Consider the following 27021-nt stretch of genomic DNA (forward strand, 5'->3'; position numbering starts at 1 on the left):
TTGAAACATGCTGACAAGATGGGTTGAATAAAGACTTAATTTGAAACAAAATTTAAGGTTGAAATCCAACTCAACCAAAATTAAAAGATTTAATTAGATTAAATGGCTTAATTAAACTTTTAATGTATTGGGAGGATTAAATAAGAGACTCAATTGAAAAAAAATTAAGTTTGGGTATTAATTCAGATCAATTCATAAAAATTAGAATATTAGAGATATAATTAGAGCTTTGGAAGGTTAAATGGTACTGAGTGCAATTGCAGGAAATCTAAAGTTTGAAGGCTAATTAAGGATAAATTAAACAATTCTAAAACCAAGGATCAAAATGAAAGAGACATGTGTATTCAAGGATTATAATTGATTAAAAATCAAGGGTAAATTTAAAGAAATTAGAATTTTAAAGCTCAATCGATAATGAAATTAAAAATATTCAAAATCAATAACTATATTGTAAAAGATACGAAATATTGAATGCCAAAATTAACATGACCAGGGGTTTAATAAAAAAATATTGAATAATCAATTCAAATTGTCCGAATTCAATGAAAATAGGAGCCTATGCACCTTCCCCACCTTCTATAAATAGGGGAGGGGACAGAACTGAAAAATCCACATCCACACACTGCGTTCGCAATCAGTCCAACCAAAACCAGAGGGAATTAATTCCCTTGTCCCACTTTTCTTCCACTGTTCCAGTAAAAAACACCATTTCTCCTCCCCTCCAGCAAATGTTGCTCTCCCTCCCAGTTTTTTTAACCATCCTTCTCGTTATCTCCATCTTATGGACATGGATGAAACTTATCAAAAGCAACAAGTCAAGTTCAAATCCACCTCCTGGGCCATGGAAAGTACCCTTTATTGGAAACCTTCACCAGCTAGTTCACCCTCTGCCCCATCATCGCCTAAGGGACTTGGCCAAGAAATTTGGACCTGTGATGCAACTTCAAGTTGGTGAAGTTTCCACTGTCGTTATTTCTTCATCGGAAGCAGCGAAAGAAGTGATGAAAACCCACGAAATCAACTTTGTTGAAAGACCTCATCTCCTAGCTGCAAGCGTCCTGTTCTACAACCGTAAAGACATTGCATTTGCACCGTATGGCGAGTATTGGAGACAACTAAAGAAAACTTCCATATTAGAGCTTCTCTCTGCAAAACGTGTACGATCATTCAAATCTATTAGGGAAGAAGAGGTATCTAATTTTATTACTTCCATTTATTCAAAAGAGGGGTCTCCAATCAACCTTAGTAGGATGATATTTTCTTTAGAAAGTGGCATCACTGCGAAAACAAGCATTGGTAAGAAATGCAAAAACCAAGAAGCTTTCTTACCAATTGTTGAGGAATTGGCGGAGGCTCTTGGAGGTTTGAATATGATAGATATATTCCCTTCCTCCAAATTTCTTTACATGGTCAGTCCGGTCAGGTCTAGACTCGAAAGGATGCACAGAGAAGCAGATGCGATACTTGAAAGCATCATCTCCGAGCGTAGAGCCAACTCCGCTTCAGCGTCAAAGACGGGCAAGAACGAAGAGGATGATCTTCTTGGTGTTCTTTTGAATCTTCAAGACCATGGAAACCTTGAATTCCAATTAACAACAAGCACTATCAAAGCAATCATCCTGGTTAGTATATATTTTCGCTTTGTCACACGCACTAATTAATCAATTTGTTTACAAGAAAAATACAACCATCCACAAACTTGATGAAATGAAATCATATATATATTTAAACGCAAACCGATGGTCTATACTCTATGTTTTTACTTGCATCATGTTACTCCTCCTAACTGGAAGTGAACTCAATCCTATCTAACATGTCCTTCTTTACTTAATTACCTTTCAGGAAATGTTCAGTGGTGGAGGTGACACTTCGGCAACAGCTTTAGAATGGGCAATGTCAGAATTGATAAAGAACCCGAGAGTAATGGAGAAGGCACAAAAAGAAGTGAGACAAGTCTTCAATGATCTTGGAACTATTCCTGACGAAACAAGCCTTCATGATTTAAAATTCTTGAAGTTGATTATCAAAGAAACTCTACGATTACATCCTCCGGTACCAATGATTCCAAGAGAGTGCAGGAAGAGATGTGATGTTAATGGATACGACATCGACGTCAAGAGTAAGGTATTGATTAATGCATGGGCAATTGGAAGAGATCCCAGTTATTGGAGTGAACCTGAGAGATTCTATCCAGAGAGATTCATCAATGTTTCGACTGATTTTAAGGGTAGCGACTTCGAATTCATCCCATTCGGTGCTGGAAAGAGGATTTGTCCTGGCATGTTGTTTGCTATGGCCAACACTGAGTTTGCACTTGCGCAGATGTTATACCATTTTGACTGGAAACCTGCTGGTGGATTGAAGCCTGAAGATCTTGACATGACGGAGTCTTTTGGTGGCGCAGTTAAAAGAAAACAAGATCTTATGTTAATTCCCATTTCACATCGTTCACTCGTGGGATAAAAACTGCTAAATTATTTTAGCGCTAAAATATATATGTTATGGAATAAAAGTTGCATTTATCTTATAATATATGATATTTTGTCATGACTTAATTTTGGTTCCCCAAAATTATTTGTATATTTTTATTTCTCTTATATTTTTTTTTTAAATAATCAACTCAAATTCAACCAAAAAAGGAAAAAGAGGGAGTAAGGGAGGGCACCGTCCCCACCTCCTCTAAATAAAAGCAACCCATTCCAACAAATAAGGGGAGAGGAGAGAACTGAAAAACCCACGCCCACACACTTAAAGACCAATCTAGGCTAGCCAACTTTTACTCCTGCATTTGCAATGGCTACAACTGTTCCTTAGGATGTCTCTTTATAAAAGCGATATCACAAAAAGTCTAACCATTACATGCTTTCGATCTAAAATTTCATGATTTCATCAAGTAAACTACTTAGCATGTCAGAGTTTTCAATGTATAGTTGTTTTTTAAAAAAATTTAGTTGATTAACCCTCAAATGAAAATGAAATGGAGTTGAGTTGTCTGATAAATTAATAAATTATTTTGTATATGTTTTCACAATAATTTTTTAATGAATAAAAAGCTTGAATTTTTCTTCTCAAAATGTATGGGTTAGTCTGTTGAGTTGTTTTCATGTTTTCGGAAGTTTTAAACACCTTTCCAAAATGAGATGATTTCAAGAAATTATATATATATACAGATACCAGGTCATTTAAGAAATCACAGGTTTGAAGTATGAGAAGATTTCACTTTCTTTTAACACGAATATTACACAGAAAATGTCTATGTCTTCCAGTTCCAGACACCTGAATCGCAGTCAAAAAACAGGAAGAAGGGAACTTAGTCGACCAAAGCGAAGCCCAAAACAAGTAGACAGCAACTGGTTAGCCGTAAGCCCTTAAATACACTAGATTCAATCATGCGTGATCGTGATATATCTCCTCCTAGTGGTTTTTAGAATCATGATGATATAAAATTAGACCACTGAACAAGTCACAAGGGAGGACACTGAAATTGACCAGCCTGAACACGAACAAAATCACCAAATTCATGTCTATTTGACCTCAGATTTGTAAGGCATTGCCCGAGACGGAGAGGGTAGCATAGAGATGGATGGAAAAACAATTGGCACCCAAAAAATGGATGTCGGTATGCCAAATTTATTCACCGGAAAGTAGCAAAATCGAACGAAGATTTCGCCATCAGTGACATGAGGAACCACAGAAAGAGGCATAAATCACATGTGTTGAAGGAATTTAAATTACAGTGATTAACAAAAAGAGGAAACAGCTCTATATAGGAAGAGGATGTTATTTAATTGCAATAGAATTAAATAATTGACTGTGACTGAAAAATATAACTCAGCCAACCTTTCTGATGGTAACCTCAGTTTTCCCACTCTCCTAAAAAGGGTAATGCACCATCCCCACCTGTGAAAAGTATATGTAATTAATACAAGTATATAGTATATCCTACCTCCATCTCCTCCTATATCAATACCAGGCAGATGCAGAGATCAAATTCCTATCTTTCCATCCCAAGAGCATAGCTCCATCAATTTCCACCAATGTATAATGCTCTGAGTAACACCTTAGCAGGCTCCTTATCACAGAGTTTACATAGGAGCTCAAAGGGCATTGCCGGAAACCTGCCATCATGAATCTAGACTTCCATTTTCCGAAGAGCTCGTGGCGCTCCTCCCTCTCCTTCCCCTCACAAGCAATGACATTAACTATATCCCTTGCTAGGCAATGCTGCTCCACACTAATTCGCTCCTTCTGGTTTCTCGGCAATCTGACATCAATGGACTCAAACATTGCCAGGTAATAGTTGAGAGTTTCTACAAACCGAGTGAGGAAAGGGGTTGTGTTTGTATTAGATTCTTGCTCCACCAACGTGACCACCTTGGGATTGAGTGATTTGATCATACGAAGCAGCCCATCTCTTGGATTGTTCACATCAACACTCTCATCAGGAGTGTGGTGAAGCTCCAAGGGAAAGTTTACGGCGAGAGCCTCTCCAGGCCTAAGATCAAACATCTCCTTCGTCACATCTGGAGCATAAACTGGTACTCCATGGAACTCTATGGGGATATTAAATTTCTCAGAAATTGCAGTCAACCGTCTCGCAACTGCATCTAAACCGTCACCTCGGGCATATTTAGAAACAGGGTCATCAATACCTGTGATACGCACATGTGGAGCCCCACCTGGTCTGGCTGCAAGAGCTTGAAGGAGAGTCATCCACTGCGTTCCCTGAGCAATGTGGAAGTCTACTATATGGATGTGGTCCTCATTTCTGCATGCTTCAGCAATGGCTCCATTGGCTGCCATGTAACCAAACTTCAGGTAGGGGCAGATTTCATACAGGGTGTGCATGTAAGACAGCAAGTCCTTGCCTTCTGGTTCCTTGCACCTAAGGGCACGATAAATATTAGTACCTGATGACTCCTTCCTTGCTACCAATCCCTCTACCAAGTATGCACCAAGACGCTGGATTGGCTCCCCACTGATAGACACCACACTTCTGGCCTTCTCAATCAACTTATCGAAATCATTCACCTTGTTTTCAGCAAGAGCTTTAGCACATGCAATCAACAGCTGCTTCAAATCTCCAGATGGAATGCCATGAAAAGGTACTTCTTCCATTTCTTTTTGGCGTTTCTCAACATGAGCACCTTCGTGGAACTGCCTCTGCCTTGAAACAAAAGATGTCTGAGTCTGAATAACATGAGAACCCTCGTGCTGCTGGCTCCAGGCCCTAGGTTTCTGATCTGATGTCGGTGGCCTGCTACTTGCCCCCAAACAAGTATTCGGTGTGCTTACATCTTCATCATCGTCTGGCCCCATTAGAGTAGTCTCCAATTTCAGCAACGTGTGTTTTATGTTATGGCTAGAACTTGCATCTTGCAGCAATGAAGTGCCACCAGAAGGGTTCAGCCTACTAAAATAACTGCTAGATTCACCTGAGAGATTCTGTGTGGAGCTGTAGCAGTCCTGGCTGTCACTTACCATAGTAGCATTTGTATCACAATCAAATTGAGTTGAGAAGGGCGAGCTGGTTGAATTTCCTATATCTAATTTCAATGAACCAAACAACCTATCAGGCATGGAAGGAACAGAAGGATAAGAAGATGAGTAGGATAGGCCCGCACCAGTGACACCGTATCCAAAATGCTGGTGTGATCCCATCCTATATATTGTTCTTCTAGCAACACAGAAGATTGGCTAGGCTCTGTTGTAAGCAATTGAAGGCAGCTTTACAACTCTCCTTGGAGAACTCAAACTTGTTTTTCTTTAGTGAAAAATATGTATCAGCCTGGTAAAAAACAAAAGAAACACAAATGAACATCTAAGTCGGTCTATTTTAGTTACAAGAAAACTCCATATTACTCAAAAGTCAAAACTGTGAACATGTAAGGTACAGTAAAACATCAGAGAGAGATCATGAAAAATATCGTTTTTTTTTAGAAGAAAAAAAAAAAAAAGAGAGGCAGAATCGAATCAAAAAAGCCGTAATATAAAAGAATCTTCTTTATCAACATCCATAATCTAATTCATGCATTTCTAATGACTTCTATTCCTAATTTCCTATGTACATAGAAGAAGATTCAAACTTTCTTGCTGAACATGGTTGCAGAATCAATCAGTAACCAAGAGCAGGGTTGTCGCCTATTTCTTTGCCCTCTCCAAGACCATATTGGAAAGTGAAATACTTAGCAAATTACCAAACCACAGACCTCAGAAATCCATACACACTTCACTTAAAATTTCAGTTACTAAGAAAGCACCCGGAACTATAAAATTGCTTGCAACATTTGCTCTGCATTAACTTCGATTAATATAAATCTAGACATGTAATAAAAACAAGGACTTGATTAGAAAAGGTAAGAACTTTTCTCCGAAGGAAAGCAAGAGAAACTATAATTAGCTTAGGAAAAAAGAAATGAAGAGTTAATTAACTTATGTAGCTTCTTATTGGACCAAAAGGATAGAATAAAACACCAAGTAAAATTATTTATTGAACAATCATTGATCATTCAAAGAAATAGAATCCAAGCTACAACCATCCATTCAATAAAAAATACTACAAGGCTTCCAAGAAAAACCCTGCAATTATCACACAAAAATGAAGCATAAAAGACATAAAACAGAATCGAATAACAGAAAAAGAGGGCTAAACTTACAAGGAAATCAAAACCCAGAAATATTCAAAGTTCCAAATCTTGAAAAGGTAGTATAAATCTCGAGAACAAAACTGTATCTAACAAATGAAACAACAAAAAGACTAAAGAAACTAACTTTCTCAGCAAGAAAAGAAGAAAGAATTTGTGTTTGAGCTTTGTCTGATTTTCTATTTTGACTTTGTTTTTTTATGTGATCCTTTGATGGGTTGTGAAGTGTTTTGTTATTTGCAGAGGTTCCTAAGAACAAGAAGCCAGGCTACAGTGGTATAAATGGAGGGAGAGATCGAGGGGGTTTCGTGGGATTTTAACGGCGCCGAGTGGTGTCACGAAGTTTAAGATATGAAGATGGGGTCGTTGATGGACGGAGTTGAGAGATTGTTAACGGTAACCTCTTCGTCCATTTGTGACACCTAATAAGAACATTCCTTGTTTTTTCTTAGATTTCCATTCTTGACCGCGCTGGTTGAAAATATATGTCTACCATTGTTGTGTTGACAAGTGACTTCCTAGCAAGATCCCAAGCATGCGTACCGTTTGCTTTTGACTCTACAATGTAAATCCAAGGGAAAGAGAGTAGGAGTTCCAATCATGATGGTTGAATCTCAGAATTACAAGTCACTCTCATCATCACAAGTTGTGATGAACATCTCTTAAAAATCTTAAAGAGAGATAAATGTTAAGGGTATAAATTGTTAGAGACGAAGTTTTTTCTTTTAAAAATAAGAGATGTTCTTGAGTTACTTTGCACGTTAATAGAAACTAGATTCTCTTTTAGAACAATTTTAAGATGCACCTCGTATATTTAAAAATAATTAATGAATCTCTTTAAATGTTAGCCATGAGATTTAAACATAAAAAATTAAATGAAACATATGTTTTTTAATCACAAAATCAACTTTTTAATATAAAAAAAATAAATCAAACTCTCTTAAAATTGGTGGTTAGAAGCAAAGAATTCTCTCCTTGTATTTAGAGCATGTTTCAAGAGTGTGATAAAATTTATATTTTAAAATAGTTTAATCTTAAAAATATATTAAAATAATATATTTTTTATTTTTTAAATTTTATTTTTATTATCAAGACAGTAAAACAATTTAAAAATATTAAAAAATAAATTTTAAACAAACAGTATTTTTACCCACCCCAAACACCACCTTGTTATTATCATATATATATATATATATATATATATATATATATATATATAATAAACCATGCTCCTGCTCGGTTGGCAGACACGCTGAGAAGAGATGAAGGTGGGGTATCTTACAAAATTCTCCGTCACGGAGAGGAAACAAACGTAAATGAAGCCAGCCAAAAAGTTGCGAGAGCCCGCGTCAGCAATGTCACGTGTAATATAACTTTCATTTGACCTGACGTGGCACGCGTTGACGGCACCCATAACAAGACCAGCCAGCCAAAGGTGAAAATGGAATTCAAATCCCAAATCCAAAAGATTTGAGAAAAAGTCAAAAGGAGAAGATAATTGATTTTGATGGTCATCACTTATGACTCGAGAGCTTATGTAATTCAAACCCCAATCCTAAAGATTGAGAAAAAGTAATTGATTTTTAGACTCATGGCTTGAAAGATTATAAATTGATGTATTTTTATTGGATAATTTGCCACAAATATTATATTATATGCTTACAATATTCATTTTGAAACGTCCAAAATCACTTAATGAACATTAGAGTAGAAGGAGGAAATAACATTTTGAAATCTCTTAAGAGAAGTGACAATGAAACTCTTTCGATTTCTCTTGCTGCAATATAAAATGATCTTATCTATTATTATTTTTTCTTGCGGTTTTTATATAAAATTAAAACATTTCAAGAGTCATTTTGATGTTTCAAATAATTACAAAAAAAAGGAAGTTCCATGTGAAAAAAGAAAATCATAAAAATACTTACAAAACATTGAGAATAAAGGAAACTATAAAGAAATTAACTCAATAGAAATTAAGATTACAATGAAAGAAGGAACTCAATGATGAAATCCAATAGAGAACACAATGAAGAAAACTCAATGAAGGAACTTATTCCATAAAAATCATTGATTAGAAATTAAAATATGATGATTAATTAAGTGTGACTTGATTGTAATATAAATTTTAAAAATTAAGTACTAAAAATATAATTAATACAAAGGGATTGCAATTTTAGACCTAAAAAAAAATTCAAGTAAGGATTTGATTAAATAAATTTATAAAATTATCATGAAATAATATATATAGTATTATTTAAAAGGCAAATTGATATCTTGTCATTTATAGAATTTTCAGATTTTTTTATAAATAGAATGATATACTTCTTATTTTTAGTACAGAAAAAAATAACTATATTAGTTACAAAAATATTTGAAACATAAAATAAAAAAGACTAGCACTAAAATTATAGCAAATCTCTTTCTTCTAAAAAAATTTAGAAGATTTCTCACTATGATTCATATGAATTACCATAAGAGATCGAATATTTGATAACTTGTCGTTTGCGACAATTTGTAAAACAATTATTCAAAACTAAAAAAAAATCTTGAAATAAACGATTCTAGATCTTTGTAACGAATTAAAAAAAATATTTGATTTTTTTCAAGTATATATTTTCATATAAACCTCGATTAATACCGCAATTGGTAATTACTTTTGTTTTTGACGTGGACTATGACCCAAGTTAGGGCCTTATTAATCCTTTTGACTCATGAGTCAAGACCATGCTATTCGTCAATTTCTTGCTATATCAGTCATTGAAGTGCTTCTGCTGATTGCATTTTTGAAACTTTAATGGTACTTTTTTTTAAAAAAAAAAATTCAACTCTCCAAGTTGAAATGAATAAAAGAAAATTACACTGGAAAAGGCATTTCCCTTGGGCAAAATATAATAAAGATCAAAGTAAGTAATTTTTTTCAATCATTGGACAACATGTCGTGTGCATTATATAGACAAGAGGAAGAGGCAATATTTTTGCCAAAACACTATAAAGTCTTGAAAAAGCATATGAACACAATAAAAAAGAGGATTCTCATGGGCCTCGTTTCCTTATCTGAATACATTAATATCAAATTTTTCAAGTGAAAAATGCATCATGTCATAATCATGCTTTTTCTTTAATTAATCGTTAATCAGAAGACAAGTAGCTAGTTGGTGAATCTATTGGATTTTCCTGCTTTTGGCATGATCAAGAGGTTTTTTTTTCTTTCTGTTTTTTAAATGAGGAATTTGTATGATGATAAATGAGTATTTGATATGATTGATATCAAGTCAACCCCCATAAAATTGGGTCAAGTTTATCTTTTTATGAAAAATTAATTTTTTTTATTTTTTACTTAAATTTAATTTTTTTTTTTTAAAATTGTTTTAATGTTCTAATGTTAAAATTAATTTTTTTAAAAAATAAAAAATATATTATTTTAATGCATATTTAGACAAAAAAATACTTTGAAAAGAAATCTGCATACTACACACTTAAACACCATTTAAATGCTTTTACAAAAACACTAACTATATTCTATTTTTATCTAATTTTTAAGGTATTTTTTATTTAATAATATATTAAAATAATATTTTATTATTATTCAAAAATTATTTTTAATATTACCATATTTAAATAATTTAAAAAATAAAAAAAATTAAAATTAAACTGGCTCATTTACTAACTTAAACTCCGATTGAATAAATGAAGATCTTTATCAAAGATGATCTGTTAAAAAATATGTTTTTCAGATTACTAGGGAAACATATTAAAAAAAAAACATATTTTTTTAAATGAAGACATTTTAAAAAAATATGTTAAATCAACAATTTGACCGCTTTCATGAGATGATTGATAAGTGGACCGACTCTTATCTTAAAGACTAAGCCCATGGAGAAAGGAGCGCAGCCCATTTAGTAGCTCCTGACATGTTTATTGTCTTGGGCTCATGGAGAAAATATTTGCAACTCTGCCACCTTGCAAATATTTCAGCTGTGGTGCTGACTCCCGGATCTCTTGAAGAAAATTATCTATTAACTATAAATCTAAATCCTGCTGGTTTTTTTTTTAACTGTAGCCGGTATACAGTGAAATATGTCTTATATTAAGATGAAATTATCATTTTGCTCTTTACTCTTTTATGTCCGAAGCTTTGCTTGAGGGTATAATAATATTTTTTGTGTTGGTTATAATGTAATTATCATTTTACCCTCCACTCTTTTACCTTTGAAGCTTTCATTGAGGGTATATGCACCTTTTATTTTATTGTTATACAAAAAATATATTTTTTTTACCACCAAAAACAATAAAATCTAGAGCTATTGATTAAGGATTTTCTTGACTTTTCACAAATTTTTTAACCGTTAAAAATATTTATTTACCTTCAAGATCAAAAAATTAATGACTCAAACAAGTGCTTTTTTGGATTTTTATTGTTCTAGTTCAATGCAAATACAAGTTCAACCTTGGACGAGACAAAAAAAAAAAAAAAAAAAAGTTTTGCATTTTAAAGTACTTTTATACTTTTAAATGGATATTTTATGTAATTAACAGGGTTGTGAGTGGTGTTTTGGTATTTTTACATTGACTTTGAAATATTTAAATCAAAAACTTGTGGACATGTGTTGAACACGCACCAGCGTGTGGGTGGTGTTTGCCCCTTTTAGGCGGCACGTGCGACGTCATCCAGTGACCAAATCTAGACTTAAGCTTTCTTCTTAGATGCGCAATCGTGTCCTTTTTTATTAGGAGTGGCACACGGTGGAGGATGGTGGTCGGATTGTTATCAACAGTTTTTTTTTCCCCTTTTCTTTGCTCTCTCCTGCTAAAGTACACCATTATCCTATTTATTTTTTGTTTGTTGATTTTAGTCCTTATTCTTTTCATTTTTTATTTCATTCTTATTCCTTTTATAGAAATTTTTTTTATTTTGTAATTTAATTAGTCCTTCACTTACACTCACTCATATGTTTTATTTCTAGTTTCAATTCTCATTTTTTTTAATTTATGATTTCGTTCTTATTTCTTTTATAGTTTCAATCCTCATTCTTTTAATTTCTTATTTCTTTTAAATAATTTTTTATTTTTTAATTTAGTCCTTCAATTACAATTTTATTTATAGCTGATTTGTTAGTCCTTGCATAATATATTTTTTAGGCATTGAGTGTACTCAACCAGTTTTATTTTTGTTTATCTTTTAGGTCATAAGTTTTTTAGAGTATGAATTTATCTTTTATTAAGTTAAATAAATAAGTTCAGTAAATACAATCGAGTAAATATCTTATTTTATTTGATTGAATTTCTAATCTATATTCATCTCTCCTTTTTTTTAATTTTTTTATTATTATTAACAATTTTTTTTTATTTACATAAATAATTATCAATTCAGACAAAAAGCAAACAAGCAAGCATATCAAAGTGTAAGAGAATACCGACGACTAGGGGTGTGCAAAAAAACTGGAAAACCGAATAAAATAGTTAGGAAAAATCCCGGTTCGGTTCGGTTTTCGATTTTGTAATGCAAGAATCGGTTAACCCGGACCAAACCGAACCGGTTCAAACAAAGTCATTATAAATAGAAAAATTATCCCCCCTCTTCTTAACCCTAGCCGCAACCCCTCTCACTCTCTCTCCAGCAGCCTCCTCAAGCCTTCCCTTCTCCCTCTCCCTCTTAGCTGGGTTGTGGTGCAGAGAGGCTGAGTTGTGGTGCAGCTGGGTTTTTGTGGCTACTGGAGGGAGGCTGTTGTGGGTGTCTGGGTGAGAGAGGGTTCCGATCTGTGAGGATGGGGGTGAAAGGTGTCAAAACATGATATGAAATGAACCTAAACAATTAGGGTTCTATCATCCATGATTGTCATCCACTAGATGAAAATGAACATTGATAGTTTGAAAAGGTCAGACGTTGTTGTCTTAATTTTCTCGTATATCATCATTGCGCGCATTTCTACGATAATGCAGTGTTAACATCAACTTAGTCAGGTCATTCATCAAACTTTCTATTATTCTAACCCCTAATCCATCCATATCTCTAAATATTGATCTCCATACAATGCTTTCAATGAATGGAACCAGATTGTCTTGGGAAATCTCATTGCCATAATTTTAATTAGGTGAAGAAAATATTGGATTATGTATATTAATGCAGTTTGCTAGGTTCGGGGTTTGTTACTTTGTTTGCTGGGGAAGGAAAGGTGAGGGGCCGGTCTGGTTTTTCTTTGCAAAGGGAGGGGCTAGTGACCTGCCTTAATAGGGAAAGAGCCAAAGAGGGGAAAGCTTTGGCTCCGGGTGGAAGAAATATGAGCATATAGGTTTTCTCGGTTTTTTTAAATCAAGAACCGGACCGGACCGAAACCGGTCGGTTTGACTCGGTTTCTGTTCGGTTTCGTTTTTTTTCAAAAAAAAAGAGAGAACTGGTTTGGTTGTTTTTTTCAATTCAAAACCAAACCGAACAAAAAATGCTCATCTCTATTGACGACCTAGCTAGTTTTCCATCGGAATACTGTACATGTAATGGGAGAGCTTCGTAAATTAACTGATATTGTTCAATGATTGGTTCAAGTTCTCCAAAGATTTTAGCTGTATGGATCAAGAATCGTGCACCAATGTGCAGTCCACTCGCACTCAATGGATATGTAGCCTCAATAAGCATGCATGCATGTGTACGGGGTGTTTGGGATAATAATAATAATTAATTATTTTTTTAAAAGACTTTTTACTTAAAAATATAATATTAACATATTAAAACGTTCAAAAACATTCAGAAAAATTAATTTAAAATTTTCAAAAAAAAAAAAAAACTCCCGTTGAATCCATCCTATCCATCACCAGGTTTTGCATAAAACATGAGGCAATGCCCATTAAGGTTACTGCCCCAAGACCTGGTGGATCGCTAGTACTATCTGGGTTATATCCATGATAAGACTTGTTTTATAATTTTTCATGAGCTAAACGTTGTTCTTCTCCTTCAACTTCACATCCAAGTTTTCTGTCATTGAGAGCCAAATCCAGAATTTGGTGTTCATAAAACAATGTTTTCTTGTAGATAGGAAATCTTTTTTACTATTATTATCGCACAGTAAAAAGCTTTTTTAACTCAGTTTGGCTACAGACCAGAGCTAGAGTACAAAAACTGATTTCGAACCCTCCAAAAATATTTTAAAAAGTTAATTTTTTAAAAAAAACTATAATTTTTCATAAAACTGGTTGCACCGCTCCGGCGGGCTTGGACGGAAAAATCAATAATTATTGTCAGGAAACTGCATAAAGGCACATGCATGTGCTTTCTCACATCACATGTCCCCAAGAAACATGGGCATATGTGCAAGTGAGAATGCTTGCTTGAAATACCGGGAACCATAAATAATGCACTGTATTTGCCTCCAAGTTAGCGTGAGCTAGAACTGAGCACAATGAATTGTATGCGAACACATGCATGATCTCATGTGGTTGGCGGAGGTGGTGATTTACCGGTGATCCACTCTCCTCCCATAAAACTCCATGCCGTCACTAATAATTAAAGGAATTCATACGTTTGGCACTGGTAGGCAATGACAATCATGGGCAAAGCTATAATTTGAATTTCTGGATAGACTTTTGAGCTATTTTTTAAGGATTTTAGAATGGAATAATTACAAAAACACTATCATATAGTTTAATATGAATTTTTTTTTTTTTTTTTTACTGTACTCCTATATTTTGTATCAGGGTGGAATCAGAAAAAAGAATTAAAAAAGACCAAAATGTTAGTTGTTTTATAATTTAAGCTAAATATATTAATATTATGAAAGGAGGGGTTGGAAAAAAAAATTCTTTGTAGAGCCCCGGCCCCTGCCAGCCCCTCCTGTTTCCACCCTTGATTTTATAGTTTATATGTTTTGTAACAATTTAATTACATAATGTTGTTTGATCCACAATATAAAGTGTAATTTATATAAAGTGTAATTTATAAAAGTATTAGAAAAAATAAAACTTAGATCAAATAAGAGAGTTTTTGTAATCATTCTTTTTGGAGTATATTATTATCTTTCAATAAAATTCAAATTTTGAGTTTCTTTACATCTGTCTTCTTTTATTAATTTTTGTAGGGTTCTCGAGAGAACTAAATAAATTCAATTTCTCACTATTCAATGCCGCATTAGTCCATCGCAGATTTGCAATATGCAAATCCTTATTATAGTAATTATTTCAATTCTTGGGATTTTCATTACAATTGTCTCCACCCACCCAGCCTTCTCTTGTTATTCTTCTCTTCTTTTTCATTTTTTTTTTTTATCTTTTCTTTATGATACCAGAAGGCCAGACAATTTCATGGAGCATCGAACCAAAGGGCTCCAATAGTTTAATAAAAAAAGAGTGGAGGACTCACCAAAACCGATCGAGCAGCATTGTAAAGTCAAAGATCATGTGTCAGATAGTGCTGAACCCAAAGAATGAGTGCTTTGTAAAGCAACCAGAGCCATGATAGAAATTCCTCTTTTGTGACTTTCCAGTTGTTGGCTTGGGACAAACACTACCGTCTTCTACATGCGACGAAGCCCCCTTTTGAGCTCATTTGACCGTTTTATTAATAATTGATGAATCTGCAGAGAAAAATGGATCTGATAATCTTGCTTTTGTCTCATGGAGTTGGTCAGGCTGATCCAATGTATCATCAGAGGAGATAAACAATTTATACCAGCCATTGATATATTCTTCTCCATACCTGTAGGTTTCTTCAGCTTTTCAGGACACCTTCTTCTACACTAGATAACGTTTCCTCTTCTGTTTTCATCATCTGGGACTGTTTTCTGTTAGAAAATAATATAAATCATATTCTAAAATCTTATCTAACAGCTTTAATTTTTAGGTTGAGATGGTTATTTGACATGATATCAGAGCCTTATGACCAAGCGGTTCACGAGTTCGAATCTCACCATCTCCATTTATTTGATAAAAATTAAGCACAAGGTAATGTGGGCAAGTTTCAAGCCCAAAGAGCTTTTACTTGAGGGATGTGTTAAAGAAATAATATAAATCATATTCTAGAACCTCATCTAACAGCTTAAATTTTTTGATTGAGATGTTTTTGACACTTTTTTTGCATCATTCTTTGGAATATGTCCTCGTAAAAAACTTTCACCTATTAACTGCACTTTTCATGTCGTCCTGTATAAAAGAAGTTAACCCCACGATGGAGATTAGAGGGAGAAATCTTTTTTTTAAAAAAGTTGTTTTTTAAAGCGAATTCCTTACATGTCCGGGCCCCTACCAGTCCCCACTTCCACCTCTGCCTGCATTGCTAAGTAATTTCCCAGCTGGTACGTGAAGATTGAATGTTTCCGCTGAGAATTGAATAATTCTGCTACAGTAGTCTTGTATGAAGAAAAGGAAAAATAATGTCTTCTTAAAGAGAACTATCTAGTCCACATCCAGCTTATGGAGCTGGTTTTGCCACCTCCATCTTGACCCTTTTTTATTTTTCGTTTCATCTTTTAAATTTCAATAATAATGTATTGGTGGGAATACTTTATATTGCTTATAATGAAATGGGTCGAGGCATCCACCTAATTAAACTCGTCCGAGACATGCAATAACTCAGGCATCTACGTTAGCTTTCGTTTATTTTAGTACTCAAGCAACAAACAGCGAGGGAGGGATGACTGAGCAGAGCCACTAGTTGCTAAAAATCTACACAATCCGCTGATTATAATAATCTGATTCCTGAATTAGTTTAGTCGTAATTGATACAGAATTATATCACCAGATTTTCTTATATTAATTTGCAGTACATTGTCAAGATAAGTACGTTGATGTGAAATAAAAGGACATGGTGCATGGCTGTGCTTGTATGCACCTCGAGAAACATCTTATGATAATATATACTTTGTCAATAGGGAGAAAATTGCTGTGGATCTACTTATAATGACGGAAGATTTTTCATTTTAGGGCAAACATCAGTTCCATTGCAAGGGAAAACAATGTCTCAGTTTATCATCATGAATATTATAATCAGAACAGTTAAGGGAAAACAATGTCTCAGAATATCTTAAGCACGATGACAAGGAATAAGATCACTTTCATCAAATTAAGGTCATACGTGGGAGTTCATATATTCTTCTCACCCTATATTTGCTTGTTGAATCATGATTTTTAACCTTTCTATTCATAGTAGGTGTGGGAGGTTGACAATGGCCAAGCCATGATTTTTTAAATGATTCGGAAAATTACCAACAAATACTTAATATTATATTATATTATATATATATTATATATATATATATATGTGTGTGTGAATGATATTTTTAAATAATTTATAATAAAAATGGTATAGTTTGCAATCCTTGAGATTTAACACTCACGAAACTTTGATATTACAAAGGAAGCTAATGAATCAAAGTATTAAACATAGAAAATTTTTGATGGTATAATCACAAACCACAAAAGCAACAATAAAAAATTTTCACCGACTCTTTGAATATTTTCAGTTTTCTTCTTTATATGCATTGCTTAGTTTTCATTTTGCCATAGAATAAAATCATCACATGTACTTTTACTTCTCCATTTGTTAAACATAAATAAAATAAAAATTTGAGACAACCAGCATATAATTCAAACATCGGAAGCATTTTTCAATGAATTCAAAGATAAAAATTTTTATTTTAGGCTTTGCGAGGAGAAAAGGCAGACAATCGCAATAAAGAACATTAATATGTTGTCTCCTAACTCTTTGCTTTTTGCAAAATATGACTTAAGCTATTATATTGATATTTTAATATAAAAATTAATTTTTAAAAAAAAATTAAGGGGAAATTGCCCTATTATAGCCCAGTGTAGCTCTGCCCTGAGAAAAGGTGCCGACACCAACAACCTTTACACTAGATAAGGTATTGTTTTCCTAGTAATGATACCCTATAATAGTGCATATCTCTTAGTAGCAAGCACTTGCAAACCCTAAAGTCTTACCAAAACTTATGTGTTCTATGCAACTTAATTCTTGAGGGCAGTTTCTTGTATGATGTCTCATCCAATTTGATATTCCAAGTTAGGTTTCTTCCATTGTCTGCAATGGGTTTTTATGTTCTTATTGTTTCCGTGAGATGCTCTTTTTACATATTCCTATCATAGTTATCAACTATAAAAAATTTTATTTGAAATATTTGGAAGTGTGATAATAATTTTTTTTTAATTTACTTTAAAATATATTAAAATAATTTTAAAAAATATATATTATTTTTCATATTAATATATTAAAATAATTTAAAAATTAAAAACACTTTTAAAATATAAAAACATAAATACAGTAAAGGTACAAACCGCAATGTTAAGCTCCAAAGGGGAGGACACGCTGGCTGCGAGCCTTTACTTGCACATGGCATGAGCCGATAATCCTTGTCACACCCATTAAAGAAGACAGCTTTGCTGTACTCAAAATACTATACTTGCCTTTTAATCACGATCTTAAAACCAACCAGACGCCAAATGATCCATGACCTTGGTGATTCAAAACTTAAATCGGGTAGGGTTTTAATAAAAATAATAATCATATAACTCGAGACTTATCCTGGATTGATTTTGAATTAAGTTTAAAAACTACAGTTTTTACCACTCTGTAAATTAATAGCAAAATTTGGATTTAATCTCTAATTTTAATTAGGTTTGATTTCCAACATTGTTCCTTGCAATGAATCATTTTTTATATTAACAAAACACTAGAAGAAGTTGTATTTTCATTGACAAAACATCATAAAGGATTATTTATGATATTTTTAATTTATGTATTTTTAATTTTAATTTTAACTTTTAATATTTTAATTTTTGAGAATTAAACTTTATGATTTATTTTTATTTTTTTCTATAGAGTTATCTAAACCCCATGACCTTGGTCATTGGTTTAGCAAGCTTAACCTGATTATTTAGTTTTTTTTTTTTTAATTATTTTTTTTTAATTTCATCTTGTAACATTTTAGGGATTGGAAATTAGACTTTTTTTTATTTTGATTTGCTTTCTATAAGGTTATCTTGGTCTCATGACACGAGATATGAGTTTGACGAGTTGACTTGGATCATTTTTTTTGTTATTTTTTTAATTAATTATTTTTTATAATTTTTTCCTTCAACATTAATTAGGAGTTTTGTTTCATAATTCATTTTGATTTACTTTTTATAAAGTTATCTCAACCTCGTAACCCAGGTCATGAGTTTTGTAGCTTATCTTGGTCTCATGACCATGTCATGAGTTTGACATATTGACTCAAGTTATTTTTTGTATCTTTTTTTATTTTTTTTTAATTCAATTACATCATTCAACCATAGGTTGATTGAGAATTGTGTTTTATAATTTGTTTTGATTTGTTTTCTATGATGTTATCTTAACTTCATGACTTGGATTGCGAATTTGATAAATTAATTTAAGTTGAATCACGATTTTCTAGATCATTTTTTTTTTTTTTATCATTCAACATTTAATTGATAAAAATTAGGCTTCATAATTTGTTTTAATTTTTTTATGTGTGGTTATCATAGTTTCATGATTAGAGTTGTGGATTTGAAATGTTAAACTCGAATCAAAACAATATATTGTTGTTTTAATATTTTATAAAAAATATGTTGTCTTGAATTTTTTTAGTTAAACTAGTTGTCTCAGTTATTTTTAGACTCATCAAGTTTGACCGGATCACATCAAATCAATCCTTATATTATTCAAGTATTTTGTTTTACTAGAAAAAATGTTAGTAATTCATGAAATAATTTTTTTATATTAAAAAAATTTATCTTACTCGCAAGCATAGCGCTACTTAACGATATAATTTCAATTATACTTGCCCACTTTAACATCCTTTTTTACTTTTTATTAGTTTTTACATGTAAGCAATTTTAAGATAGGTTACTGGAAATTTTATGGTGATTAAACTATAACTAATAATATCATATGGTTCCATCACCTAGTACACCATATTATTTTCTAGTTTTGACGTGGATGACTAGAAAAGGAAGGGTTCATATGAGCTGTCAAATCTTATTCTAAGTTTTGATGTGGATAACAAAAAAAAGAAAAGCTTAGTATTAGCAATCAAACTTTTAATTTAGAAAAGGATCTAAATAATCAAAGGAGAAAAAAAATGAAAATAAGGGAATAAAAGTTTATTATGCTTTTCAAATAATGTAATTATGACTAGTAAGAAATCAAAATTACCCATGTAAAAAAAAAAAATCAGTTTCCAAAAAATAAATTTACCCAAAAAATAGTATTCTAAAATCCCTATATAGATTGTGTTATTGGATTTCCATCTAGTATATGCACAAGAAGAATGGATTTTATTTGTTCATTTTAGGGTGGGACAAAAATTGAAAAAATCAATTAAACCGAGAAAACCAGAAAAAAAAAACTGAAAAAACCGAACCGTGAAAAAAAAAACAATTAAAATTTTAAAAAAAACCGACCGGCTCGGTTTTGATTTTATAAGCCTGAAATTAAAAAAAAAATAAAACGAAATCAAACTCAAACCAGAAAAAACCGAGCCAACACAAAACTAAACAATAAAAACCGAGCCAAGTCAGAAAAAACCAAGTCAAACCGGTTTTTAAAAAAAAACCGAACCGAAACCGGTCAGTTTGAACCAGTTTTGATTTAAAAAAAAATTAGTTTAAATTATATATATATATATATATATATATATATATATATATATATATATATATATAAACTAAACCAAATAAAAAATAATCACTCCTGATTCATTATTCTATGTCCCTAGCTTTCTCTTCATCCTCTTGACAAACCCCACAAACCTCTCATTCTCTGTCAATTAACAACTATACAATCCTATAATCAAGTTGTAAACTTAGATAGAAGTTTACGAATATAATTCATATGGCTTTTAAAATTCTATTTTTTTTTTTTTAACTTTTTTTTCCTTGAAAACTGATATTTTTTGATGTGGGTGATCTGGATTTCTTTTTATCATGATTACATTCATGATTTTTTATTCAATAATTTTCTTTAACTTTTCTTCTCATTTGATTATTTGGCTCATATTTCTAAATTAAGATTTGACTATCCATATCAAGTCTTATTTTTATGATTATTCACATTAAAAATTCGAAAATAATATGGTATATTAGAACGGACCAAGCTGTAATTTATAAGATATTGCTAATTACAATTTAAATATTATAAAATTATTTTATCGAGATAAAAAAGATGAGGAAAATTAAGATAAATAAGACATGTCTTTTTAATTTTTTTTATTTTAAAATGATAAAAATTCATTCTAAAATCATTTCAAAAACATATTTATTTTTATTTCTTGGTTTTCATCCATTTAACCAAGCATATACATATATATATATATATATGGTCATATTATAAAAATAATATGATATTTTCTTGCATAGAAATAAGCTTTCATGAATTGAATTAGGAAGTGGCTGGAGAAAAATCTATTAGTTGGTCATATTCATTGTGTTGTAGTTTAATTATGAATTTGAATTAAATTTACTTTTGGGAATAAGAAATAACATATTATTTATATATAACTATATATTAAATATATATACAAAATTATAATAAAAAGCTTAAAATATAAACCAACAATTAGAATTCAGATCTCATTAATTTAACGATATACATTCATAGAGTTTTTTTTTGTTTTTTTAATACTCATCATTACTACTTAAATATACATTAAACCCACTTCCCTCAAATCAAAATTCAGTAATTCATGAGAATTTTAATTATGAAGTAATATCCTCCCATTCGGACCATTATGTAAGGGTCTATTTGTGAGAAAAGGCACATCAAACAACAAAAAGAAAAAAAAAAATCAATTTTTTTTATTTTATTTTTACTCTCTCGAATCCCGGAGGCGCATTTTTTATTAGTGCAAAGCGGCGGCTCCTCACGCAATTTTAAAATAAAAATACACAAAAATAAAAAAGAAAAAAAAAAAACTGTCATTAGCTCTGTCTTTGTCTGTCTAACACAATATCAAGAGTGTACCTCTTCTCCTTGGAGCACATCCTGCCTGCCTGCAGCTCCTGCTCTTTTTCTCTGCATTCTTTGGATTCTCTCCTCTCTCTCACAAAATCATATAAAAAAACCTCACTTTTCTCTTTTCACCAAAAAAAATAATCTCAAAATCTCTTTTTTCTCCTTAGCTTGCTGTAACGGTCAGTAATTCTCTCAAACAGTTTCCCTTTCTCTGCCAACGAAGCAAACAGGTAATGAATATTTTTGAACCCGAAAATGGGAGGAAAACTTCTTACGTTTCTTAAGAGAATTTGTCTTTGCTTTTCTTTTTTCCATTTCTGATCTGGGGTTTATTAGTTCTTCTTTCTTCTGAACCAAACAGATCATAAATGTGTTGTGTGTTTGTGTTGTTGGTTTGAATATAATTGGACTGGTGTATAAAAGTTTGTGTGCGAACGTTGAATGGTTTAAAGATGCTGTCTTTTTGGAGTAAGTCTTTGTTAATCATACAGGTCAGAATGAGTTAATGTTTTGCGATTTACAAGCATTGATCAAGCTGTATTTTTTATTATGCTTTTCAATGCAAATCCTTTCTCAGTAATCTAAATTAAGTCCACGATTTAATGTGTTAAATAGTTTTGCTTGCTTCTCTTTTTCTTCAACTTTTATCTTTGTGGCTTCCTCTTTTTGAACATTATTCAAGAAGGAATTCAAGTTTTTATGAAGTACGGATGGTGGGTTTTTCTTCTTCTTTTTAGTTATAAAATTGGGTTTCGTTTTTTTTTCTTTGCTTGTTTAGTGAATGATTATGTGTTAATGATGCTTAATTAAGGACAAATTGGAAAATGGGTTCCTTACGTAGTGTAAACATATTGTATCAGTTTTTACAAGGTAGACTATTCAGGCTGAATGCAGAGTTGTTGTTTCTGTCTTTTTTAACAATTTAATACTAGTCTGCAAATTGACTTGTATTTTTAGTTAAACAGAATTATAACTTTGACTACCCTTTTGTTATTAATTCCATGATTTGCTAGCATATAAATTTCAAGGAAATCTATTGTTAAAAATGATAATTGAAAGGTCAGATTCAAGAATCTGTTAACTACTGACGTAACTATAGAAAATGTGTGTATATTTGGCTTCTTGTTATAAGATGCAAAGTGGCGTGATTTTCTTTAACACTGACCAAGATTTTCTTTTTAGCAGATGTATCAATGGATTGGAGAATTCAATAGCAAATAGTGAAATAGAACACAAAAATGGAGTCATCAGGGTTGATTATTGGGATTTCAATTGGGGTGGTGATTGGAGTGTTTTTGGCTATTTTAGCGCTGTTTTGTTTGAGGTACCATAGAAAGCGGTCGCAGATTGGAAGTAGCAGTTCTAGGAGGGCGGCGAAGATCCCTATCCGGGCTAATGGTGCAGATGCATGTACTGTTATGTCTGACTCGACCATTGATCCAGAGTCACCTGTGAAAGCCGGAAGAAACAGGGTGCCCTTGTGGCTGGAAGGATTTAAGAGGAGTCATGTGGTTTCAGTTTCTGGGATACCTGAGTTTTCTTACAAGTATGTTTTTCTCTAATCTGTTTCGGTGATGACCTATCTGTTGATTTTGAATGAAATTACTTTGTGGTTATACATATGATAGAGTGATGAGGCTGATTGCAATTGAGTGACCTGATCATAATTATTATGATGTTAGAGTTTGTTTTCTGCGTATTGGCTCCAGCACATGTAGAAGGTCCTGTGCTGCTTGGAACAGTTGATGATGGTGAATGGATAATTGTGCTTCAAATTTGGAGTCTTCAAAATGATCTGATTTGAAGTTCAATTATACCTGCAAATAGCTTATTTTGGGGGTCTAAGATAGAAGGAGAAACTACTGGAGCTTTTTAAGTTCAGAATGTGTTTAATATCTGATTATTAATCTCTTGATGTAGAGGATGGCTTGAATGCTTTGTATGGGTTTAACCTCCTGATGTGTTGTTATGTGTGCTGCAACAGAATTACATTTGAGTAGGATATGCAATCTCTTTAATCTATAACTGTGGTATTTTGTTACGCTTGCAATCTCTTTAATCTATAACTCTGAATAGGATTATGATCAGTAATTCATGTTAGTGTATAGTTCTCTTTCTTTAGGTTCATGATTAAATTTTGTTCCTGGTGTTATCGTGCAGGGATCTACAAAAAGCAACCTATAATTTTACAACACTAATAGGACAAGGAGCATTTGGTCCTGTTTATAAAGCTCAGATTACAATGGATGAGACTGTTGCTGTTAAAGTGCTTGCAACTGATTCTAAGCAAGGGGAGAAAGAATTTCAGACGGAGGTATTGCTGGTTAACAGTTTCACTTTCATGCTCATATTGGTTTATTACTGTTACTTCAAGTTGTTATTGGCACGTGTCTTCAACATTAGCATACATGTGTTACATCAAGCCTGATTCAAGAAATGACAACTGGCACAAACATATCTTGAACAGAACTGGATCTGGTTTCTGAACAGTTTCTTTAATTATCTGAGTAAGGTACGACTAAATTTATTTCCCCTTTTGTTTGACTTCTAATGGCATGCTAGTCAACAGATGGGGAAGTTTTTAATGAAGTTTTGTAACGAGTGGAAAGGAAATACCATAAACATCACAGAAAGAGCTGCACGCATAAATGGTGAAAAATAATCTACTCTGCTTTGCACATGATTTATGGACAGAAATTTTGGAGTGTGATGAAATCAAGAGAGTCAGCCAATTGTAAAATTATGTTCTGTTTAGGAAATAAGTTATACCGAGGTCATAAATAAGAAATTCTTCACTCTGGAGGACAATTTTTCTTGTTTTGCTCCTACTGCATGAAGTTTGATGTGTCACTGTTTCATTGATTGACTCACTTGTTTCTGTAGACATTTTTCTGCTATCAAATTGTTCATTGCTTTTAACCTTTCAATTTTGTTTTAATTATGTTCAGGTTATGCTATTGGGAAGGTTGCATCACAGAAACCTTGTGAACTTGGTTGGATATTGTGCAGAAAAGGGCCAGCATATGCTTATATATGTCTATATGAGTGAAGGCAGCTTGGCTTCTCATTTATACAGTAAGTTGACATCAATTTTGTGTATGGTAGAAATACACACACAAACTTTCTGGAAGCTGTAGTCAGATGAACATCTGCGTCTCAGATTGCAAGTAAAATAGTTGCACTTTGATTGACCATCACTTTGTTACAGAGATCAATGTTTATGTCACTTGTAAAGCTCAGGTATGACAGATTTCAGCAATTTGAAATTGCCTGTCACTCTCTAGGAGAGCTCTAGCTAAAAAAACTGGAACATACCATTGTGGCCTTTTTTGTAGTTGTCTATCCTGTAGCAAGGATCAAGAATCACCATGAAGAGATTTGATTGTGGTGATTGTGAAAAGTGACACTGTTTTCTTCTTCACGCAGGAGAAGACCTCAAACCATTGAACTGGGATTTGAGGGTTTATATTGCTTTAGATGTAGCAAGGGGCTTGGAGTATCTCCACAATGGGGTAAATTTTCTTTTTATGCGGACTCTTTTGTGTGCATGCATGTCCTCCATGGTAATAAAACTTCTTCATTATTTTATCCATGAGAAATTTACTATTTTCTATATATTATGCTGCAGGCAGTTCCTCCTGTGATTCACCGGGACATTAAATCTTCCAACATTCTGTTGGATCAGTGTATGAGAGCCAGGGTATGTCCGCTGTGTATTACAAAAACTTTGCCTTGTGAGAAATTACAGTAAAGTTTCATCCAATGTTTTGAATATTAAAGAAAAACTTAGTTTAATTCAATGTGTGCAATCATGGTTGTTTTTCTTCTATCAACAAGTGTTAGGTTCTCATGCTAATTTCATACTCCTGTTCATGTTGGTTCAAGTAGGTAGCTGATTTTGGGCTTTCAAGAGAAGAGATGGTGGAAGAACATGCAGCCAATATAAGGGGAACTTTTGGGTATCTTGATCCTGAATATGTATCTTCAAGGACGTTCACAAAGAAAAGTGATGTCTACAGCTATGGAGTGTTGCTCTTTGAGCTTATAGCTGGCAGAAATCCTCAACAAGGTCTTCTAGAATATGTTGAACTTGTAAGTCTCAACAACTCTTTCTCAGGTGGATGGTTAACTTCAAATACAACAATCAAATTGAAACTTTTGCCAAAGTTCAGATGGTTTTTCTATGTAACTTATTTATTTCAACATCCATTCATTGGATATTGGTTTTTTAATGCACAAACTATGCCCTCACTTGTGACGGAGACTAAGAATACTTCCAAATAGGTAACACGAACAGCTTTCCCTTGAATAAGAATAAATTGGAAAAGAATGCTAACATTGAAGGGTCTTAAACTAACTGTTATTTGTTATACTTCATCATGAACTGTTTTCAATTCCTTGTGTAACCTTCTCCATTGCATTTCAGAACAATGTCTGCTCTCATTTGAAAAGAAAGGTCATGTTAGCTTCTGTTGGTCCAGTGGATATGTACGTCAGTCTTTTCCTTTTCTGTTTGTAGTTTAAACCCGTTTTTCTAATATGATGAACAGGCAGCAATGAATACTGAGGGAAAAGTTGGGTGGGAGGAAATAGTTGATCCACGTCTGGATGGGAAATTTGATGTTCAAGAGCTCAATGAAGTGGCAGTTCTAGCATATAAATGCGTCAACCGTGCCCCAAGAAAACGGCCTTCCATGCGAGACATTGTGCAAGTTCTTTCCAGGATCCTCAAATTGAGGCACGATAAGAAGCATCTCAAGAAGTCCCTTTCTGCCACCACAGCAGACGAAATTTCCATTGATATGGACCAACAAGAAATCAGAACTCCTCTCTCTGAACACCACCACCGAAGAGAGGAGTCAGTTGACAATGCTGACACTGGTGAAGTATAGAGATGATTTTAAACAATTTGTTCATTCGGGACAGCCCATGGTTTTGGTTTTGGTTTGTGATATATACATGCAGTTCAAAAGGAGCTAGGCGAGCAGATTTGTAGTTATGGGGTTTTTTTTCCCTCTTCTGAGTTAGAAGAGTAGAGGATACATTCAGTTTGTTTATAGGTTTCTTCTTTTTTGTAACATAACTAGGTCCCTTCTCTCTCTTTCGCTTTGATAAAAAGACATCCATGATTTTGTACATTGATACTATGAATCACGAATGAAAATGCAAGGAAAATAACACCTCTTTTACTTGAGCTGTGTTCACATTTCCCTTGAAAGTGTCAGCGCCATGTTATGAAATGCACTTGGATCATAGTCAGAATTACTAAGCTTGTGCCCATCTATTTTGGGGATGAATCGTTACTTTTTAAACAATGAATCAGAAACAGGGCCAAGAAAGCCACCATTTCATAACGAAGAACAAGAAACAGCATCGTTGATCAGGCAAACATCATCTGCTGACAAAACAAACGCTATCTTTCATTAC

At 32.9% G+C, this 27021-nt stretch overlaps 3 protein-coding genes across 5 annotated transcripts; 2 read left to right on the forward strand and 1 right to left on the reverse strand.

Moving 5' to 3' along the window:
* Positions 1-599: 599 nt before the first annotated feature.
* LOC118047468 (cytochrome P450 726A27) lies at positions 600-2547 on the forward strand. The gene is made up of 2 exons (XM_035056773.2): positions 600-1622; positions 1843-2547. The coding sequence occupies exons 1-2, from the start codon at positions 729-731 to the stop codon at positions 2461-2463; spliced, it is 1515 nt and encodes a 504-aa protein (XP_034912664.1). The 5' UTR covers positions 600-728; the 3' UTR covers positions 2464-2547.
* A 1039-nt stretch (positions 2548-3586) lies between these two features.
* On the reverse strand, positions 3587-7103 carry LOC118047467 (chitin-inducible gibberellin-responsive protein 1). Of its 3 annotated transcripts, XM_035056771.2 has the most exons (3): positions 6657-7103; positions 5625-5788; positions 3587-5546 (listed from the first exon to the last, which is right to left on the reverse strand). In XM_035056771.2, the coding sequence occupies exons 2-3, from the start codon at positions 5659-5661 to the stop codon at positions 3964-3966; spliced, it is 1620 nt and encodes a 539-aa protein (XP_034912662.1). In that variant the 5' UTR covers positions 5662-5788; positions 6657-7103; the 3' UTR covers positions 3587-3963. The 3 variants fall into 3 exon arrangements, with proteins under 3 accessions (XP_034912662.1, XP_073268722.1, XP_034912661.1); XM_073412621.1 differs by having other exon boundaries at positions 3587-5788; positions 6772-7103; XM_035056770.2 differs by having other exon boundaries at positions 3587-5788.
* A 14443-nt stretch (positions 7104-21546) lies between these two features.
* LOC118047466 (calcium/calmodulin-regulated receptor-like kinase 1) lies at positions 21547-26788 on the forward strand. Its single transcript, XM_035056769.2, has 8 exons — positions 21547-21824; positions 22780-23140; positions 23755-23908; positions 24543-24669; positions 25021-25106; positions 25223-25294; positions 25483-25686; positions 26145-26788. The coding sequence occupies exons 2-8, from the start codon at positions 22833-22835 to the stop codon at positions 26484-26486; spliced, it is 1293 nt and encodes a 430-aa protein (XP_034912660.1). The 5' UTR covers positions 21547-21824; positions 22780-22832; the 3' UTR covers positions 26487-26788.
* The last annotated feature ends 233 nt before the right edge of the window (positions 26789-27021 follow it).

The sequence above is a fragment of the Populus alba genome, chromosome 11 (assembly GCF_005239225.2).
Source record: "Populus alba chromosome 11, ASM523922v2, whole genome shotgun sequence".
Classification (NCBI taxonomy): Eukaryota; Viridiplantae; Streptophyta; class Magnoliopsida; order Malpighiales; family Salicaceae; genus Populus; species Populus alba.

Excerpts from the sequence above, each read along its gene's own strand:
- LOC118047468 (XM_035056773.2), top strand. The coding sequence starts at position 729 with ATGTTGCTCTCCCTCCCAGTTTTTTTAACCATCCTTCTCGTTATCTCC. Across the intron at positions 1,623-1,842 it reads CTATCAAAGCAATCATCCTG|GAAATGTTCAGTGGTGGAGG; the intron begins GTTAGTATATAT and ends ATTACCTTTCAG.
- LOC118047467 (XM_073412621.1), bottom strand. The coding sequence starts at position 5,661 with ATGGGATCACACCAGCATTTTGGATACGGTGTCACTGGTGCGGGCCTA.
- LOC118047466 (XM_035056769.2), top strand. The coding sequence starts at position 22,833 with ATGGAGTCATCAGGGTTGATTATTGGGATTTCAATTGGGGTGGTGATT. Across the intron at positions 23,141-23,754 it reads ATACCTGAGTTTTCTTACAA|GGATCTACAAAAAGCAACCT; the intron begins GTATGTTTTTCT and ends GTTATCGTGCAG. Across the intron at positions 23,909-24,542 it reads AGAAAGAATTTCAGACGGAG|GTTATGCTATTGGGAAGGTT; the intron begins GTATTGCTGGTT and ends AATTATGTTCAG.